Here is a 22559-nt window from a genome sequence, read left to right on the forward strand (position 1 = left end):
GTTTTAAGGTCTCAATAGAATGTGTTTTGGTAACCATAATATTAGTTAATTGAACTACTTCATTAACTTGATATTCATCATAAACAAGACATATTTAAATCCCAATATTTTGACTATCTTGCTCTTGGTTGGGTTAGATCTATATCTACCTAATTAATATAGGATTTAGATTAGTTTCTTTTGCTTGCATCATAGAATAAGCTTGCATTTAGAGTAAATTCTACATTCTTTTAAGTCCTCTCCTTAAAGAGGCAAAACTTTAGTTGTGGCTTGGCTGAACCCAAATCAGCTTAAGGGTCATTCTCTTGCCTGATCAGCAAGGAGAAGTGATCTGATGTCCCTGTCTATTGGTAGTTAAAGATACATTATAAACCAATAGCAATAGGGAGAAGGTAACTGGACCTAGATGAACAGTCGGAGCCACCACACCAAACGGAAAAGGAGCTGCTTTTAAGGTCCGGACCAGGTGGTTATCCCCCAATGTTGTTGCAGCGATTTTCGAGGCATCAACAGAGCCTTGGCTCCGGTACTTTGTGAACTCAACTTTCTGAAAGTGATTTATGTGTTTATAATATCATTACAGTTGTATATTTTCTCATAATTCTATGTTACGGCGTAACTGCCATTGTCTTTAAGAAAAACGTAGGCTTTCTGTTCTGTTTCGACTTAATGTTATTCTTCGAACTGCTAGGGTTCCTTACTATTGAGATATAATAATTATGATGAAAGGGTTATGTTTATTACTGAAAATAAATGTACAATTGGTTTCGAATGGTATATTTCCATACTGCTGTCGCATTTTTCTACTGTGATTATGGTGATAACATGCAGTTTGCAACTTCGATGTTTTATTAAATAATGATACAGTTAGGGTCTGGTTCATTGCTTTCTCGAACCTCCCCCTTAGGATTAATCATCCCTTCGCTGTCTACCAGTTACCTCTGTCTAGTGGTATGTATTTTTTGTTTATGTTATTTATATCCACTCTATAGTTTTTGCATACTCCCATATATGATAAAATTTCATATGGGCTCTCGAACTCTTTTAATGGACATCCACTCTATGGCCGTTAAGGTTATTAGTTCCGATGAGTTTTTCTACCACAGTTCTGGTAATCCCGGCTCGAGACCCGCTACCTTACACTCTGCTAAACTTAACAGACTCATCTTCACCGAAAACTTGCTTATTTGTTTTCTTTATATGTGTAAATTAACTCTTCAGTATTCTATACAGTGATGATTGATCTCTGTTTTGTGTTTTGAAGTACCAATAACTCTAATAGAATTAGGCCCTTCTTATCAGTCATTTATTGGTACCTTTGTAATATTTGTTTTAAGCAAATAGCATCACAACATGCATAATAACGATAAAAGCAATGTATATTTTCAAATAACTTCACTGCTATTCTACTGTATTTTGGCTACTGTAATTTTCAGTTCACAATAATATCATGGAAGTATATTCACTATTGAAAATAATTTCTCCAGAAGCTTCTACTTACCTGGTCCGCCTGGGTTTCTAGATGTGCTACAAAAGTTCACCTGTATCCTTTGTTTACTCTTGACCACCCAATCATGAGATCCGTCTCCAGGACTGGGATCTCCCCCCGAGCTATCTTGCAGGCCCACAAGCCTCAACAAGATGCATACAACTTGTGCCTGGTTATCTGGTCCTTACCAGACTTAACCAATCTTTTTCTTTCTGCCTGTCCTTACAGCCCAGAATTTTGCCTCTCCCTTCCCTTTTTCCCTAGAGGCCTTTCCAGTTAGGGAAGGTAGTTTTTGTGCAGTTTTCACAACTGATTTCTTCTTCCAACTTCCTTTCAGAAGTTGCTAGCATTTCAAGAAGTATATATTTTTAATATATATTTTAATTCACAAATAAAAAAAATATGATTAAAGTTTTTAAAATAGTCTTCCAATTCTGTCTTTTACCACAGTAAAATTCCAATATTTATATTCTCCGGGGTCATCACATCTCCCCCTCCTAAGATTGGACATCGTCCCGATGTCTGATTTTCACAAACAGTTCTAGGTAAGCCTTTTTTATGAGCTCTTCATCTTCCAAAGTGGCCTCATCACGCCCATAGTGCTGCCACTGCACTTTAACTTGGGTAATAGCTCGCTTCCACAGCTGTACTTCTCTCCAGTCGAGGATGCTCAGTGGCTCGACTAGAACCTCGCCTTCTGGTTCAACCTGCAATCAGCAACATTTCCAGTCATTTTCCTTCTAAAATAAATTTTTAATTAAATCAACTTGATTTATTTCTTACCCATATGTCTTGCCATTTGATCACATGTTTAGGGTTGTAAATGTATTTTTTTAGTATAGAAACATGGAAAACATTGTGGATTCTAATGTGGCTTGGCAGAGCGATTTGGTAAGCTACCAGCCCAACTCTTGCCAAGACCTGGAAAGGTCCAAAATAACAGGGTGCAAGCTTGGCACAACCGCTCCATTGCAGGGTACTCTTTCTGGCTTGGATCCTCAAATAAACATGGTCACCGATCTGGTATTCTTTGAACCTTCTATTCCGATTAGCAAAGCTCTTTTTTCTGTCCTGAGCAGCCTTTAAATTAGTACGTACCCTTTTCACCATGTCCTCCATTTCTTTGAGCATTTCTGGCCCCAATCTTAATTTGTCCTCAGGTCCACCCCAGCTTGAGGGTGTACGGAATTTCCGCTCGTACAAGACCTCAAAGGGGCTCATTTGTATTGACGTGTGATACCCATTATTATATGAAAATTCAACCAAATGTAAATATTCCTCCCTCTGCGTTGGTTTCTGCATTATGCATGCTCTTAACATGTCCTCCACCACATGGTTCACTCGCTCTGTTTGACCATCGGTCTTCGGATGTTAAGCTGTGCGGAAATTCAGCTGTGTTCCCAGTTCTGTAAACAATGCTCTCCAAAAGGTTGACGTGAATTTTTCATCATGGTCAAATATTATTGTCTTCGGAATTCCAGGCAGTTTAAACACATTCTGCATAAAAATGTGGGCAATTTGCACAACCGTGTAGGTGGATTGCACGGGTATAAAGAGTGCTGCCTTACTCAGTTTGTCTACCACTACCATAATAGAATCATTGTTCTTCTTTGTCCGAGGCAGCCCTGTTATGAAATCCATAGAAATAGTTTCCCATTTCCATTCCGGAATGGTTAAAGGTTGTAATAACCCCGCTGGGTGCAGATGCTCTGCTTTGATCTGTTGACACTCCAAACACTGCGCTAAATATTCAACTACATTCTTTTTCATTCTTGGCCAATGGTATTCTCTTCAAACTGTGGTGATCATTTTCTTGGTACCCTGGATGTCCCGCATAGTGGCTGATGTGAAACTCATCCAAAATCAGATTTTTAAGACTGTTTTTACTAGGTACGTATAACGTCTTTTTATAATGCAGCATTCGAGCATCATCTAATTCATATCCCTGCTGATTTTTTTCACTGGAAAATTGTTGTACCTGTTATTTTATTTGCTGGTATTCAGCATCTTGATCTGCTGTTGTTTTATCATTTCTTTGAAGGGATTCTTCCATTTACTGGACAAAATTTCATACAAACATTGCACCTTCCGACTTAACGCGTCGGCTACGCGGTTTTCCTTCCCTTTCAAATGCTTAATATCAAAATCAAATCCGCTAAAAAATCTGCCCAGCGGGCTTGTCTCGTATTTAAGGTAGGCTGGCTGAAGTAATTTGTTAAACTGTGGTGGTCTGTTAACAACAGAAATTTTCTCCCCATGAGATAATGCCGCCACATTTTCAGTGCGTGTATGATAGCTGCTAATTCTAAATCGTAGGCAGAATATTTCTGCTCATGCTCCTTTAGCTTTCTTGATTTGTAAGCGATCACTCTTCCTTCTTGCATCAGCACACTGCCCACACCCTCCTTACTTGCATCAGTACATACCACGTAATCCTTATTAGGATCAGATATACTCAAGATGGGTGTTGTGGTGAGGAAATGCTTAAGTTGCTCAAAGCTTCGCTGACACTCTGAAGTACATTTGAATGCCCTTCCTTTTTTCTGTAAGGAGGTGATAAGGTATTCTACCCTTGAAAAACCTTCCATGAATCTTCTATAATAACCGGATAATCCCATAAAGGACCTAATGTCTGCCACATCCTTTGGTACAGGCCATTCCATTATGGTCCTTATCTTTTTAGGTTCCACTGCAATCCCCTCTTTTGTGATTATATGGCCCAAATACTGTATTTCCTCTTTGAAGAAATCACACTTGCTGAACTTAGCATACAGCTAGTGTTCTTGGAGAGTTTGTAGTACTAACCTGAGATGCTCCTTGTGCTCCTCCTTAGAATGAGAGTATATCAGAATATCATCGATGAATATCAGCACAAATTTATACAATAATTGATGAAACACGCTGTTAATTAAACACATAAAAGTGGCGGGGGCATTGGTCAACCCGAAAGGTAGCACTACAAACTCGTAGTGCCCATACCGTGTTCTGAAAGCTGTTTTAGGGATATCTTCCTCCTTAATCCTAATCTGGTGGTAACCTGATCGCAAATCGATCTTAGAGAACATTGTTTCACCCTTCACTTGATTGAAAAGTTCATCGATCCGAGGTAAAGGATATTTATTTTTGATTGTGAGCTTGTTCAGCTGACGATAATCTATACACATTCGAAGAGTTATGTCTTTTTTCTTGACAAATAACACTGGGGCTCCCCATGGAGATACACTGGGGCGAATATAATTTTTTTCTAGTAGTTCTTGTAGTTGCATTTTTAATCCTGTTAACTCAGGTACGCTCATTCTATAAGGTGCTCGCGATACTGGTGCTTCCCCTGGTGTCAATTCGATGGTAAAGTCTATATCCCTTTTAGGTGGTAGCCCGGTTATCTCCTCTGGAAGTACATCCGCAAATTCTTGTATTACGGGAATGTTATCCAATGTGGCTGTTTTATCCTTTGAATTTTCATAGCCTACCTGAATGGCATAAATTTGACATCTTTTTCTGATACATTTAGCTAGTTGGGATGTAGTGATCGGTCGGACCTGCACTGGGCGCTTAATCCCTTGCATTTCCTGCTTCTCTCCAAAGTCATCTTTGTAATAAATGGTTTTCGTCTTGCAGTTTACTAGTGACCAGTGCTTTTCTAGCCAATCCACCCCAATCAGAGCATCATATGAACCAACAGGGAGCACATTCAAATCTACCACTACTGGCTGTCCCGCTATTGTTAAAGGGCAGTTATTAATTTTTGCCAACACTCGTCTCTTGGCCCCCGTAGCTAACTGTACCAGCTATGGATTCTTGAATTTTTCAGGTTGTAGCTTACATTGTTCTACTATCTTTGGGCTAATATAACTTAGAGTAGCTCCTGGATCAATTAGAACAGCTATAGAAAGATCTAAAATTTTACCTTCAAACTCCACCATGGTCGGCTGGTATTCCGCCTGACGATCATCCAGGGCTGCTTTAATCCTTGGCACGCTACGTCCCACATTGCCAACGGTCGATGCCTCATGGATCTGGGATATCTAATCAGTTCCCTTCCGCTGCGAGAAATTTTTGACGTAGTGTGGTCCTCCACAACCCCAACATTGAACTGGGGGTCTGGCCATTCCTTCGCCCTCCAGCCTGACAGACTGTTCACTCACTCTGGATTCACTGATTAGCTTGGACCTGAATGAACCTCTTTGTACAGTTCTGTTGTTCTGCCCTTTACTAATTCCCTTATCTCCACTGCTGCGACTTCCTTTACTGTTCCCAACTGTTTTATTACCCCTTTTTTCATTCCATCTTTTGTTTGGAGCATCTCCTTTCTGTTTATTTAGCTGGTAGCAAATTCTGGCTTTGCGGATAGCTTCATCCATCGTCCTAGGATTATCAAACTCAATCCTTTCTCGTATGTATAGGGGTAAACTACTGACAAATATTTGCACCTTACCCTTTTCTTCTTTAATATAGGGCACATAGCGAAGTAGGGAGGTGAAATGGTTGATAAAATCGTCCATAGTCTGCTGTCCCAACCGTAAATCGTGGAATACCCTTGCCTTTTCATCATAAAAGTGCTCAGTCAGATATCTTTCTTTGAAGTACTTCTGAAACTTCTCTCACGTTATGGTCCGTTCGCTTACCCCCTTGACGATATTAACTTCCTCCCACCACAAGGTTGCTTTTCCTTGTAACTGAAAGATGGCCAGTCGTGCCTTCAGGTTGTGGTCATATTCATACAGCTAAAAATATTTTTTCATGTTAATTAGCCATGCTTCAGTCGCTTCCTCCTGTTCCCCATCAAAGTGTGGGGGTTTAATTTTTTGAAATTCTCCCTGTAGTTCCACTCTTTGACGTTTTGAAGTCTACCGTTCAGATGCATTGTCAGAATGGTCCTCCCCCTCTTTTGATTTTTCAGGCTCTGTTTGATAGTTTTGTTCTTCTGACATCCTCTGTTGTTCCGCGCTCGGATTAGCTAGTGGTGGGTTCTGCCTGTCAGGCAAACTCTTTAAAATTCTTTCTTGCTCCACCGTCAGTCATGCATTATCCTCTCGTAATCATGCCATCTCATTCTTCAATTCCTGGACCGTCTCTAATATTGCAAGGTTCGTGCTACGTGTCTCCTCGCCAAACTGTACCCACAGCTCTGGGTTATCCTTAGGATTTATTGCAGGTTCCTGACCTGCTATCAATCTGTGCAGAGCGTTGCCAACTCTCTGCATACTTACTGTTACTATCTATTGTCTATTGTCTTGTTGTTGTTTTCTTTTGTCTCAACCTAAGAAATGGAACTAGAAGAGGAGTTAGAAATATTAGTTGTTTTTCTTACAAATATAATAAGATGGTTAACTGTACATTGCTTGTTTATTTTTCCTCCAGTTTTTTTTTTGTTTAAACTTCTTTACATGTTGTCCTAGAGGTCACAGTATTGTAACCTCGCTCTGATACCAATTTGTCACGATCCTACCCTAGATATAAATTTTTTTTTATTAATCTTTACCTTCATAAACTTTACCATATCCCTTTTAATCCGCACACACTCTGCCACATCAAACAGTCTACTCGAATCATCAAATATCATTAGGGAATATTCAGATCATCGAAAGTCTAGTCAAATGTCTATATTTATGGTTTTGTTTGTTTGCATCGGATATGTTACTTGGCAACTGGATAAATGCGCTGGAATGTTTACATGGTGACCAGAGTCATAATCCGGCGTTGAGTTGTTGAACTGCAATAAATTTTAAGGATAGTTATTTATTACTCTTCAGTACAACTGGCCTGCCTTTTCTACTCGGCCATGTGAATGGGCAGGGCTGCGTACCCTCATTGCCCATGCCTTTGCTTCCTGCTCCAATTCAACGGTGCAGATCAACCGATCTGGATCCGATGGTGGAGGTTTGCCGGAGGGTTTTAGAGTTCATATTAAGTTGTTTTGAGTCTTCGTTCGGCTCATTTGGACTTGGCGCCGCTCCAAGGTTTGGCTTGTCTCTCTTCGCACAAGTGATTCTCCCGTTCACTCATCCACTGAGCCTCCATCAGATGCACAAGAGTTATTCAACTGTTTCTCGGGATTTACCTGTGCAGGTGATGGCATTCTCTCACAGTCAATTTCACGGTTGTTTCTATTATGAATACTCTTTCCCTACAGGTCACACCGATGAATTTCTATATGTTAATGGTTTTCGTATTTCTTTGTTGTGTGAAGGTGGATGCTACAGCCATGGAATTCTCTGATATGCAGAACGACAGGTCCTCGGCAACCTGGCCTACCTCGCCGCATATCAGGTAGGCATCCCTGTTCGATTGATTCCTGGGTGCGGGTATTTAGGTTTTCCTTTTTGACTGCTGCTGCTACGGGATTTATACATACTCATTTTTCTTTTCTTGCTTTCAGATTTCCATAATTTGACAGAAGTACCCAGGACAACGTCCTTGGGGTTTGCCTCCGAGGCTACTCGTGGTTTTATTACTCTCAAACTTTGTTGTCTCTACTGGCCCTGATTGGGTTGTGAGGAAGTAGTCAGTTCCTTTCAAACGGGAGGTGCCTTGGCAGTCCCAGTAGTTTAAGTTATCTCGATTTCCTTTCTGCGTTTCATATTATCTAGTTGTAATTATTTAAGAAATAGAGTAGTAAATACTACTAGCTTGGACCGGGTCAAGAATTATGGAACCTCTCTGTTTTCCAATGAATGTTATTGTTTATTTCGGATTCACAGCTCCCTGGAATGATTACTTAACTCTGTATATGTAAATTTATTTCTTGGGTTCTTCAGGAAAGTTTAATAGGAGACTAAACTTTACTCTTGAGAGCCTTGGCTCCGATACTTTGTGAACTCGACTTTCTGAAAGTAATTTATGTGTTTATAATATCATTACAGTCGTATATTTTCTCGCAGTTCTATGTTACGGCGGAACTACCATTGTCTTTAAGAAAAACATAGGCTTTATGTTCTGTTTCGACATAATGTTCTTCTTAGAACTGCTAGGGTTCCTTACTATTGAGATGTAATAATTATGATGAAAGGGTTATGTTTATTACTGAAAATAAATGTACAATTGGTTTCGAATGGTAGATTTCCATACTGTTGTTGCATTTTGTTACTGTGATTATGGTGATAACATGCAGTTTGCAACTTCGATGTTTTATTAAATAATGATACAGTTAGGGTCTGGTTCATTGCTTTCTCGAACCTCCCCCTTACGATTAATCATCCCTTCACTGTCTACCAGTTACTTCTGTCTAGCAGTATGTATTTTTTGTTTATGTTATTTATATCCGCTCTACAGTTTGTGCATACTCCCATATATGATAAAATTTCGTATGGGCTCCTGAACTCTTTTAATGGACATCCACTCTGTGGCCGTTAAGGTTATTAGTTCTGATGAGTTTTTCTACCACAGTTCTGGTAATCCCAGCTCGGGACCCGCTACCTTACCCTCTTCTAAAGTTAATAGACTCATCTTCATCGAAAACTTGCTTATTTGTTTTCTTTATATGTGTAAATTAACTCTTCAGTATTCTATACAGTGATGATTGATCTATGTTTTGTGTTTTGAAGTACCAATTGTTACAGTCGGTCTAGTTATCCCTCCGTCAGAGATCAAAGCTCTTCTTAGGTGTCCCATCAGTTTCGAATAGTTGCATTTTGTTAGGCATGCCATAACTCTGACAGAATGGTTTTTGTTACTCATTCCCCTTGTGCTTGGCACTGCTGGTTTAGGTCTATTCATAAAAACAAGTCTTGAAAGGTCATGTACAGTCTTGTTTCAAATTTCTGGGTCATAACAATGGTTCTTGGTCATTAGGTCTTGGGTTGAGTCAGTCTTGTTTTGCAAAGTCTAAGAAGACCAGCAGGCCAGAGGGATGTCCTCGATAGGTGGTTACTTCAATAATTTTCATCATTATACAGATAAATTAGGACTTCTCTTCAAAAATCCATTTTGAAGATAAGTCGTCATCTCATTTTTGTAAAAATCTTCAAAAATTTCAGTTCTTCAATCATCCAAGCGCAGCCTTGGTCTCCTTTGCCAGATCATATCAAAGCTATCCCTGCAAAAAATTGCAAAGAAAATCATCATTTCAATCAAATTTAAGGAGGAAACTAAAAAGGTGAGAAGCCTATTAATCTTGAAAAAGTGTCAACGACAAAACATTACAAAATGGGTCATGGACCAAGCAAAAACCAAAAGGGAGTCTTTATAAAGATATTTCATTACATTTTCAACTCATTTTTCATGCCAAGAGTGAAGAGCATCGTTCCAAAGAGAAATTGTGATTTTGAAAGGAAGTTGGAGCAGTTTCAGGCGCGCGCGACACATTGGACTAGGTGCGTGACACATCAGGGGCGCACGCTGCATCAGGCAAGAAATTGCAGTGCAAAAATACACGCGTGCAGCGCATCAGAGGCGCGCGGCGTGTTGGGTAAGGCGCGCGGCGCATTGGGATTTAAGCCCAAAATTTGATTAGAAGCACATGAACTCGCCTCCTCTCCGCACAAATTTGCAAGTAGGCTTACATCCACCACTTGTGCTTGGCTTTTGAAAGATAAATGTAATGGGTTCATGATATGTTTTCCTTAGAAATCCAAGTGGAAAGCCCTCCTTTATCAATGAAATGGCTGCAGGGTTTGAATGAAAAAAAGTGTTGTAGGGTTTCAAAAACAAAGTGTAACCAAGGTTGTCATTATTTCCCCATTTCCCTTTGTTTCCCATTCCCAAATTCACCCTTATTTTTCCCCATTAATTCCCTCCTTCATCCTACACTATAATCCCTCAAATCCTAGTCCCTCACCTCCTAAAACACATTATCCTTACCTAACATCCCAACACCCTAAAATCCAAGATTTTCATTTCCCTTCTCTAATTCCCTTGTTTTTATTTCCAAATTCCCTAATTCCCTAATGTTTCCCCTTTCCTAATATTCCCTTGTGCATTTGTGTCCCCTTGGTCACAACATTTTTAGAGCCAAAGAACAGTTTACAAGCGATTGAGCAAGGCACTAAAACGGTGAAAAAGCCCGATCCACTCCAAATTTTGTTCAAAGCCTCTTTGGCTGAGCATGGTACTTGATTGGGGACCCCCAACCCAAATTTCAAGGAATTTGGAGAAAATTTTGTCAATTTTCAATTTTTTGGCTCTAAAAATAGGATTTTTGGCTCAATGCGTAGCGCGCAGCGCGCGACCAATAATATTGGGAGGTCCAAATCACAAATGGTTTGCATTTTTGGATTTTTCATGATGAAATATACCTGCTCAGCTATTGCCAAGGCATTTCATCAAGGTTTTGGTCCCCAAAAGGTCAGAAAACATGCAAAAAATGACCTCACTGCCCCTTTTTGGACACACAGGAAGCAGCCTTGGGAGAATGCACTTTTGGAGAGGAAAACGGACACCAAATTGGAAAATTCCACTTGAGTTGGACAGTAGAAATCTAGTTCTTTCCAACAAGCCAACCTGAGCTTAATTTGGATGCCGGGAAGTGCCCCAAAAGCAGGTGTAAAGGCGTACGGCGCGTTGGGTCACGCGTGGCGCATCACGGTTTTTTGGCACAATTTTCATCTTCAGCTCAGGATACGAAGCCAGTTTGACCAGTTTTGACTTGTGATGGATTTTTTCACTCCTATTGATGTAATTAATGAAACATGATGTAATTTTGGCACTTTATTACTTGTTCTAGAAGATTCATTCACTAAAAAGTGAAAATTAAATGAATGAATCAGTTTCCTACGTTATAGAGGCAAGTTGTTTTGACTGCCTAGATTGTAGTGCTTTGTTTAGAATTGGTTGAAACAGCTCCTAGGATGATGAGCTCGACCCCTAGAGGCAAGGGAATGGGTTGGCTTGCCTATATTATGTATTTTCTTAGTCATTTTCATGGTTGGACTCTTGCGGAAAAAGGTTTTGAGACTCTATTGTACATTTTACTTCAACATTTTGGCAAAGGAAAGACTAAGGTTTTGCAGCACTGTTTGGAATTCATGTGGCTTTATGTCTTGATGGTGTGCTTCTTTCAGTACTTGTAAGTTGTTATGTGTATCATTTTCCTTCTCTCATCTTCTGCAATTGAACAAATGAAGTGTTAAGGTGGAATTCATAAGCTGTAATGCTCTGCCTTTAAGTTTGTTTGATCTCCTATGTGTTCATCTGTTTAAGGAGAATCCTTGAGGTTTTCTTGCTCTCCTTAGCTCCTCACTTGTCTGATCTACCCACCTCATTAGCTTTTAAGGCATCAAACAATTGCCTACCTTGCTCCAATCAGACCTCTGTAGAAACTGTGTCTCATCTCCGCACCCAAAATTACCTTTCCCTTTGATCCAACAAAAACCCCAAAAAATCACCTTTAAACCTCTGCACTTAATACCTAGCCCAAGATTAGTTACAATTTCAGTCATCTCGAGCCTCATTGATTATATTTTTCTGAGATTGACACGGAGAGAGACCTCTCCTCTCCTCATAGGGCTAGCTACGAGGCTGAGCGTGGTTTGATGTTGCCTTGAGTTTTGCCTTCCTCAGCCTGGGGAAAATTCGAGCGTTAACATAGTGGCGACCATACTGGGGAAGAAAAATGGTTTACTTGTTGATGTCATTTGTTTTATAAGCTATAGAGGGAGCCTGAAGTTATGCCACGTAGCCTTCGAAACGCTTTTGCTTTGCATTAGCGGAAGTAGATAAATGCTCCTTCAGTCAATCTCAGGTCTAGCTTGTAATCGTGACATCTAACTTATTAATTGCCCCAATACATGTATCAAGTTCATATCTGATTGTTGATGGTGGACAACAATCAGACACTCGAAAGGCTAAAATCATTCACCTGATGACTCTAAATCATTTTCGAGATTAGATCCAAAGACTCCACTGGAGGATGATCCAAACTAGCGAAAACATGAAAGGACAACATGGAAAAATCAGGTATTCAAGTTGGAATTTCATCCAAGACATTTTGTTCTTTGTCATAAATTATTTCCTCTCTTTTCCCAAGAATGTCAAGAAGGCTTTGCAAAGTATACTGTATTTGAGAAGAGATCCTCGGCCTGCAGTTGATTCTTTCCCTTTGAGGATGGTAAATACCAAAGTTTTTCATACCTTTGAGCTTGATCAAGACCTTTCTTCTAAATGTTGTGATGACCGTCTTAAAACTGATGAACCTCAAGAGACCAAGACTAATTCTATACCTGCTGTACATACCCCTACACCTTGGAAAATTCCAGATCGGTATAAACCTCTTCTTTTACCTTCTGTTCTCCATGCTTTCCCCAAAAACTATGATCTATACTTGCCAAGGTTTGATGGTGAAAGTAAGAATGTCAACGCTGAGTAACATGTGTAGAATTTTGAGTCTTTTCTTGACCTTTTTGAAGTTGATGAAGAAGATGTCAGTATAAGGCTTTTTGCTCTTTCTTTGCAAGCTAAAGTGAAGAGTTGGTTCAAAACCCTGCCTGATATGAGCATCTCAAGTTTCCAGCAGTTCGTCAAAGTTTTTCTCGACAGGTGGATGATCGGGCAGAACCTTTTCTTGATTGTAGAAGAGTATAACCAGCTGAAAAGATTGCCAGGGGAGACATTACAACAGTTTTCGGCCAGATTTAATCAAGTTTATTATTCAATGCCAGTTGAGATAAGGCCTACTCCTAGATCTGCTCTCTTGCACTATCCGGGTGCCTTTGATCCAGAAATGGAGTTTCAACTGAGAGAAAGAAATATTGCAACACTTCACGAGATGCAGAACAATGCAGTAAATGTAGAGGCACATCTGCTGATCCGACGGGCAAGGTTGAAGGAAGAAGAGATGAAAAACATAGATCCGGAGGAATCAACATCTCTAGAGGTGAAGCTGGACATTTTGGTAAGTGCAGTGGAAAAGATGATGGACAATATCAATGCAAGGAATGATTATGATGTTCAAGCCCATGGCTTGTTGATTGAAGAAGAACAAATGGCCGCTCCAAAACATTTTGTTTCTTATCCTAGTTGTCATAGATCTGATAATGATTGTTTTGTAGATCACCTTAGCGAAGAAAGAACTGTTGACATGACATGTATGCTTGATGATGTCATTCATACTGATGATTTGCCTCAGTTTGATCAGTATGATGATGATTATGTTCTCCAAACAGAAGCTAATCTTGCAAACAAATCAGCAACTAGTTTGTGGGAGGAGGAAGTTCACTTACAGCAGATCGAGTACAATGATCAAATGATGCATATCAGCTATGACATTGATGAGGAAAATGCAGCAAAGTTTGAAGTAAGTGAAGGATCTTTACCTTTTTTCTTTGATTCATGTCAGTTCATCAGAGACAACTTCCACGTAATCAGAAATCAGCTATCAACTAGTCTTGATTTGGATCCTCTTGAGCGCGATGAAAACTTTGTTCCAGACTTTTCATATTTAGATATCCAGCCCCCAATTGCCATTGATTTTCAAGATGCACATGAAGATATGGAAGCTGACACATATGATCAAATGATACAAGAAGATTCCCTACCTTTCTGTTTTGAATCATGTCAGTTTTTGAAGGGTAAATTGTATAGTAAATCTTCAAATGAGCAACCTGTAGGAAATCAACAATCACGCAGTTTTAATGTTGAGGATGAAGGTCAGATTACAGATGAAGGTGTGGCAGCCAAAATACATGATTTAATGATGCAAGAGGATTCTATACCCTTTTCTTTCGAAGTATTTCAGTTTATAAGGCAGAATCTTCGTAAAATCTCTCAAGAAAAAGATGAATAGCTAGAAGGATGTCATACATTTTCAATTGATACATTACAACAGTCTTTTCAAGCTTTTCATGATCCAATAGCTGATGTTTTGGATGAGGTTTTCAGTCAAAGTATTTCTCCATTGACTACATGTGAGCTTGAAACATGTGCTGATATGAATTTGATCCGGCAGCCGGTTTCTTTCTCATTTTCAGCAGAGGTCTCGTCACAAGGCTCTAGTGCCATTAGTTGCGAAAAAAGTAAGGAAACTAGTAATTTCATTTAAATACGAAACTTAACACAAATTCTATAATTGTTCACTAGGTTATAAAACCCCTTTGTTCAAATATTCCAAAATACATGTCTAAATACTATCGTTAGAATTGGAGCATCCATTTTATTTAAATAATATAATTACACTTTATACACACAACCCACTTTAATGAAACCCATTCCTAACATTTTGAATCCCCTAGGATAGATGTAATATGAAAATAACTAACAGGTGTATTGAATGCACTATTGAAACAAAAAGAACCTCGACATAGTAGGCTGACCTCAAGACCAAACGAATGGAGAAATTATTTCAATACAGGAGGGAATATGGAAGCTCTTACAATTTCATTTTGTTTGTGCCTTGGTAATGAAAAATTTGATACGAGTAAAAAATAAGCAAGAGTTCTAGTTAAAGAAAACTAAACTATGTAGAAAAGAACTAGTATGTGCGTAAAGGTAAGAAGTTATTTTATTACATGGGATGTAGATGAATGCATCCTATCCAAAGAGCCTGTAGCACCAAAATAGAAAGAGAAAAATGAGTTCAATAACTTTCACGCCAAATATATATATGTAGGCATGAAAAAAAATTAAAATTGAAAAGTAGAGCCAAGTTGAATTAATTACAACAGGTTATTATTCAACGAAAACAACTAAGTAAAACAGTTGAGTACACTCTATTGCATGAAAAAGGTTGGTGCCCTGCCATGGCAACAACATAGTTGGGTTTGTTTCTCACTATGAGGAATTGGAACAAAAACAATGAATTTCCATTTTTCCTTAGAAGCAGGTATGAAACTGCTACCATAATTTAGGAAAGGAATAGGGGGAAAATGAAGAGAAAATATCTTAAAATGAATGGGAGAGGATGCACTATATTTTTGGTAACACCAAAATGAAAACCCATAATTTCTATAAGTGAAACTGCAAATTGTTATACCAAGATAAAAATTATGTTAAGTACGAAAGTGGAAGTCCGAAGAGTACCTCCATTCATTTAAGCCAAGGAAGCCTGCGTTCCACTGGAACGAGAAAGGTAAATCTCAGAAACCCAAGGTGAACCCCATGAAAAAAAATACACGTGGAAGCAAAAGCAGAGAAACTAGTCAAACCCAGGTGGAAGGGGTAAAATAAGGGGAAGAAAGCAATACAACCAAAGTACTAGCTAGAGTAGGGTACCAACTCACACATTTTGCAAATTTAAAGAGCTGATGCAGAGAGAAATTTACAATTTCTACTTGAATATGTGGTGCGATGGTTTTGGTGAGTGCCAAGTGCTGGAACATTATCTCTCCAGGTGGTAGGGAAGTGGATATCCTCTGTAATATATCACAACTGCAAGGAATCCTTTCTTCCCTATAATAGTGCTCTACAACGTGACAAGGATGGAATAGAGGGAAAGGAGCTTCAGGAAAACAAATTTAGGGTTAGATGGAAACCCCAAAAATAACCTCGACCTTTCGATGCAAACTAGGCCACCCTCACCGTTGATCAGAACCATGACTGGGGGAATGTGAACACCATGTGAATTCCAGTGATGGAGCTAGTAAAAAATCAGCATGTGTGCCATAATAATATTATAAATACAATTAAAAAAGTAAATCTCTTAAGATCTAACATTATTTCTTTCATATTCAACTGAGTTCTAGGTAGGATGAAGTTAAATAGGTGAATGACCAATACATTATACAACAATACAATTCAACATAACCCATAACAAAAATAAAAAATCATTGTAATAAGTTTGTCATTTAGTTAGTCATTAGGCCAGGGAAACACATGATCATGATACCCCCATATGGATTTCTTTCCACTAGTCACAAACCATAAAGGAATTAATGCACCACCATTTCCATTTCACAAACTATCCTCTGTGATAGGTATAGGTCAAACTAAAAGAAACAAACAAAAAAAGATTGTGAAGAATGGGGACATTACAATATGAGGGTGAAGGGTTTAGTATGGTTGAAGTGATGAAAGACAAAGGCCTGGTCTGGGATGTAACTCTCAAGAAAAATAAGCTATTCGATTGAGCACTTGGGAAGGAAGTTGCACATGCCTCTATTTTGAGTAGATTGTTTGATTGTATTACATTTAACATTAAGATTTATTTGTGACTCAAATTCATCTATAGTTAGATCACATAACATATCACATCTATTTTATAATATAATAGAGGCGGAGGCAAAACGCATGGGAAAAAGCTGAATGGGTAAGTGAAAATGGCAGCAGAAGAGTTGAATGAGGTTGCGCGAATGACATATTCCAAATATATGACACAACAGAACAAAGCTATGGATTATCTCACTGATCATGTCAAGGATAGACAGCTTAACTCCAGGAGAGTTCACGATGGTTCGAACACTGCTGTACGAGATCTCTTACGAAGAGGGGAACACAATCTGTGGGCATGATGGGGCCGGGGGTTTCATGCTAGCTTGGCACACGAGTATAAATTCATGAGAGAATTCACTGTGCCTACTGACTGCAATGTACAGCTCATTTCTACTACCTATCAAGATGGGGTGCTGACTGTTATAGTTCCCAAGCTTCTTCCACCGGAACTGAAGAAACCTATGACTATTGTAAGGCAGGTGTTTTTACACCATTAGATAAGTAGCTGCATTCCTTATAGAGAAGAATAAGTTGTTTTTTGGATTGTTAGAAATTATTATGTTAATGCATGCAGTAAAAGATTGAATATTTTATATGTTTTCTTGGTAAAGAAAAGTATTTTAATGCATGCAGTAAAAGACGATTATTTTATATGTTTTCTTGGTAAAGAAAATATGTTAATGCATGCAGTAAAAGGTTGAATATTTTATATGTTTTCTTGGTAAAGAAAGTATATTAATGAATGTATATAAAAGAAATAGCAGTTAAGTTGGATTTTATTGAGAAGGGATATATGGTTTATTGCATTGGGATATTAGCTAATTTCAAAGTTTTTGTGAAATAGTCATGCATTGCATGCATAATAGAAATTGCTAATGATGTGCTTCTAGGCACATAGGTAATCATACTAACTTTCTTGAAGAAAGAGTATGTTTTATGTACACATAAATATAGTTTCTTTTTAGGAAAAGAGTGCAGTCTTCATGTATGAAAATAATGGCTTTTATGAGAGATCTCTTGAAACAAAAATAGGGATTCTTTTCTTAAAAGACACATATGAATAGTGTTCATACAAGAAGAAGAATCCATACTTGTTTCATGAAAATATTATGTGCATTGAAGTAAAATTAATTGTGTTAGGAAAAACACATGTTGCATGCACATAAGGGTAGCTATTGTGACATTGGGAATATGATTTGGTGTGTACGTAGAGAAAGTATTATGTTGACTTTCTTGTAAATAATGATAATTGATGTTAACATTCTTGGAAATATTAATCTCTTGAAAAGATTGTCTTGCTAGATGAGAATTATGTTGACTTTCTTGTAAATAATGATAATTGATGTTAACATTCTTGGAAATATTAATCCCTTGAAAATATTGTCTTGCTAGATGAGTTGGATCGATTTCTTGATTTTTGTGCATAAAGGGTTAAGTTAACATTGTTATTGTTTCTTAATTTTTTTAAACATAAAGATGGGCATCTATAAAATTTCTTGAAAGGGAAGCATGAGAAACTTACATATAGGAAGATAGAGAGATGAGGTTATAAAGACTTCCTTTAAGAAAGAATATGTGAAATGTTACATAAAATGATGGTAGTATTCTAGTGAAGGGAACATGTGTTGCATACATTAAAGAAAGGCTATTATGATAAGCTATTGTATGCACAAAGAATAGTCATTGTGATATAGAGTTATGTTCTTTGTATACTAGAGAAACTATGTTGAGTTCTCGAAAAATAACTATGTGAAAAGAACACATGTGCATAAACATAGGAACAACAGTTTATCACATATATGAAGATATAACTATTGTGTTATACATTTTAGTAGAACTAATGGGTTAGATCTCTTAAAGAGAATTATGCATTAATGTGAATAAACATTGTGGAAGTAAAACAAGTATTTACTTGAACATATGTACTAGTTAATTAGTATGTCATGCTTGCTCATGCACATGAGTATATGTTAAAAGATCACTTTTAGAGGTTGAGTATTGATTGATTAATGTTGTATCTAATCTTGTTAACAAAGCTTGTTGGCGTCAACATTGACAAGAAACGAAGGCGGTTGGTGCCAAAGGAAAGAGATGTTTAACAATGTGGCAGGAAAAGGATTAGTGCTCCATGCAGATGAGTACGAGCTGCAGAATCATACATTGCTAGAACAATCATCCCACAAGGAATATTGCATGTGGTGGTATGTAAGTAAAGGGTTACATGGAAAATGTATTAGCTTTTAGCTATTTATGTGACAACTTAATGATAATTCATTGTAATAATTTTATAACAATGGTTAAGGGATGGAATCCCTTATAAGCCATTGAGTGAGGGGTGAAAACCCTCACGAGCATTTAATAATAAGATTAAGTGTTTGCTAGTTTTCACCCTACGGGGTTTCTAGGGTATATCAGTGTTCAATGTTGTGATTGCTTATTGTGTCAGTTGATGATGTTGAATCCTTGATGATGATGATTCTTTATTTGATGTGATAATCATAATGTCCAAGTAAGTGATTAATTAATATGGTTAAGGAAATCATGAAATGGATGCAAGGTTCATGACACAGTTTATGTTATTACACTACAACAGTGGTTGTTAATGGTTATGTATCTCACTGACGCTCTATTGTAATTATTTTATGTACTAATGAACATTATATCTAATGGTTAATGAGGAATGTGGAGTTGTGATTTGGATAATTACTTGTGGGACTTATGCTATTTCCTTTACAACATCTAGTGCAAATGCTAGTTTTAAATCTCTCATTAATTGATTTTAAGGAACAAAATTATTTTTATAAATATTACTAAATTTTATTGTAGAGAATTATTTTATTGTATTATTAAAAGCTCCACATGGTAAGTACTTAGTATGAAGTATAACATTGGTTTTAAAGCATCTTAGTTTTTGTTTTTATAACATCCATCCAAAATATAAAATCTTTTATCAAAACATATAAAACAAGTAATAAAATGAAAAGAAAAGAAAAAGGTGTGAAAAGGAAATGAATCTTATAAAATATAAAAATATTTTCAAGAAAATAGAAATGACAATCTTAAAGATCTTGGAAATGTTTGTGTTCCAATAATAAATAAATAAATAAATTTATATGTTTGAGTAGTTATTTTTTGCTTTTCTTGAGATTAGGTGACGGTTAGGACCAATGTTGAATGGTCATTAAAACTTGTGAGTTTATATGGTAATATTACATGTTGTATTGTAAAATTTATCTTCTAGATGCGAGGCAAGAGATTTTTTTATGAAGATGATGATGACTAGGATCATGAAAATGTTAGAGTTCCAAAAAAATGTATTTAAAATTGTAAATTTATGTACGAATCTTATTGGTTGAGTCGTAAAGTTTATCTTTTGGTTATTATTAAAAGGTTTTTTCAAACCTGTAAGTTGATGTAGTAATCCTATCTACTGTGATGTAAAATATAGATGTCGTAATGTAATGTCTTGTTAAATATTTTGACTCCATCAAATTACATTAAAAAATAAAAACTAAAAAAAAATAATAATTGTAATTACTAATAAAACATTTTGACTCTTTCTAATTAGATAAAAATAAAATAAAACAAATAAAAAAGCATAAAATTACTAAAAGGTTTTTCAAACTTGTAAGTTGACGTAGTAATCCTATCCTCTGTGATGTAAAATATAGATACCGTAATGTAATGTCTTGTTAAATATTTTGACTCCATCAAATTACATTAAAAAACAAAAAACAAAAAAATGCCAAAAAAAATTATTAATTATAATTACCAATAAAACATTTTGATTCTTTCTAATTATATAAAAATAAAATAAAACAAAATAAAAAACATAAAATTAATAATTATAACTAATAGTTAAATTAGTCAAAAGCCATCTTAACCCTAAATTTAGGTATCATCTGGAAGATCAAATATTTTGATATAAAAACAATTTTTAAAGTAAGAAAAGTTTAATCCCTCTAGAAACTTGGTAAATGAAAATTTAAAATAAATATAATCTTGTTTATTTATATATCAGTCAAAAACTTTTTAAACTACAATTATCAAAATGATGATAAAACCCTTGAAAATATTAGAATTCTAATTAAAAATCATTAAAAGCTGTAAGTCTACGTACCGAACTTCTCTACTACACTGTAAAACTCATCCTCTCATAATGGTGAAACTTATTTTCACTATTATAAATAAGAATAATGGATGGTTATTTTTCAAGTAATGAGGAATATATTTCTTCATTTCTTCCATGACTATTGATCATCAGTTTGATCCTTGAATATCTTCTTGCACATCTCGTGTATTGCTTCCAGCCCTGCAGCCACAATGATTCCAATCGGATGGGCAACAGGGTTGGTATATTGCTCGCAATAATTTCTCGATTATCTGGAGTTAGACGGGAGGCAGATTAACGACCAGAAAAGTTAGAGATAATAACTGGGTGGCCCTCCTTCAAACCAAGGATACGCAGTTGCAAAATATAGACGTACCCACGCTGAGAATCCTGTTATATTTTTCCACAGGCTTTCTTGAACGTCATGATCAGTACTGTCGGCATTGATGACGGATCTGGATGGGAGGTTCAAGAAAGCCATGGCAAAATACAGAGGGATTCAATAACATTGCTTTAGTTATCAACGCCGTTTGTGGTTACCCAGGTCCAGAATTTCACAGTATTCAAGGCTCACAATGCTCACAGATGTAATATAGGCTCCGGCTACTGGTTGGTTATTTCTTATCTTAAATATTATTTCACTCTTTGTATTGTTACAGATGAAATAAAGAAGTACTCACGCCGAGAATCCTGTTATATTTTTCCACGGCTTTCTTGAACGTCATGATCAGTACTGTCGGCATTGATGACGGATCCGGATGGGAGGTTCAAGAAAACCATGGAAAAAGATAGAGGGATTCAATAATATTGCTTCGGATATGAACCTGGTTTGTAGTTACCCAGGTCCATAATTGCACTGTATTCAAGAATACGCTCACCGATGAAATATAGGCTCCAGTGACTGGTTATTTCTTATTTTAAAGAATCTTCGACTCTTTGTATTGCTCCTTGTCATGCTGTGGCATAGATCTATAATAACATGTGCTTGCTTTATTAAGCATCTAGGCGGATTGATGAAATATCAGGTGCAAACTTGTGGTCAGTTAAAAAATACTTGTTAACGCAGATGCATCATAGGTTTTCTGTCACTCCGAGGATCTGAATTTTATGATGCCCCCTAGGCCGTATGAGCACCTGCAATTAGGTTGCTTAGAACGCCTATCTCAACTAAGTCATATATTTGTATCATTAAAAGATGAAAGAGAAAGTGCGTAAGAACTTGTGGGTTGAGTTCTTTTTCCCAAATTTCTTGTCTCTGGTATTACATTGTGTCTGGTATTATCTTATCTTTCTTGTTTTCTTATCTTTCCTTTTTCTATGAGAAATCTTATCATAGGTTTTATTTGGAAGTTTGATTTCATAGTTCCATAATTTGATTCATCTGCTGGTTTCATGTTTGAAGCTTAGTATCTGAATATCATATGTATATTAATATCCTATGTGAAGCTGAGAATTTTAAATGGTTGATGGGGTTGCACAAATTGAGTCACGGATGCTTTGCAGTAAGTTTTCCATACAAATAATACCCGCGATATCCTATGCACATCTCATTATGAATCGAAGGCAGAAAACAAGATCAAGTTGAGTGTATATCTATGGTAAAATTAGATTGCTTATTCTCAGATTGGTGAATCCTACCATGTCTGTTGATTGTGATCAAGAAGTGAAGAAGCAAAGGCTATGTCAAGCTTTAAACAAATTGCTGCAGAACTCGAACTTTGTGCTACACCTGTCTGTCAAACAGCAATTTTAGGTGTAGCACTGGTGACCAGTGTTGGCCTGCCTACCTTAGACTCGAAGTCTCAGTTCAGGGGTGCATTTGGTAGAGGAATTGAAACAACGCCGTTCCTGTGATGGAAGCCGCCATGGATGCGAATATGG

The 22559-nt window shown here is 37.1% G+C and overlaps 1 protein-coding gene across 1 annotated transcript; it reads right to left on the bottom strand.

Annotated features, from left to right (window-relative positions):
• Positions 1–1097: 1097 nt before the first annotated feature.
• Positions 1098–2608, bottom strand: LOC149194024 (uncharacterized). The gene is made up of 3 exons (XM_089407509.1): positions 2390–2608; positions 2027–2196; positions 1098–1194 (listed from the first exon to the last, which is right to left on the bottom strand). Exons 1-3 carry the CDS (start codon positions 2606–2608, stop codon positions 1098–1100), a joined length of 486 nt encoding a protein of 161 aa, XP_089263635.1.
• Between the last annotated feature and the right edge of the window lie 19951 nt (positions 2609–22559).

The sequence above is a fragment of the Pinus tabuliformis genome, chromosome 2_2 (assembly GCF_031772625.1).
Source record: "Pinus tabuliformis cultivar Carrire ecotype Pingquan chromosome 2_2, CPIR1, whole genome shotgun sequence".
Lineage (NCBI taxonomy): Eukaryota > Viridiplantae > Streptophyta > Pinopsida > Pinales > Pinaceae > Pinus > Pinus tabuliformis.

Bases quoted from the DNA above. Each gene is read 5' to 3' on its own strand.
- LOC149194024 (XM_089407509.1), bottom strand. From the start codon at position 2,608: ATGGAGGACATGGTGAAAAGGGTACGTACTAATTTAAAGGCTGCTCAG. The intron at 2,197-2,389 runs GTAGCTTACCAA...TGCTGATTGCAG, and splicing joins TCTTGGCAAGAGTTGGGCTG to GTTGAACCAGAAGGCGAGGT. The intron at 1,195-2,026 runs GTTTGTGAAAAT...ACACATATAAAG, and splicing joins AAAAAGGCTTACCTAGAACT to AAAACAAATAAGCAAGTTTT.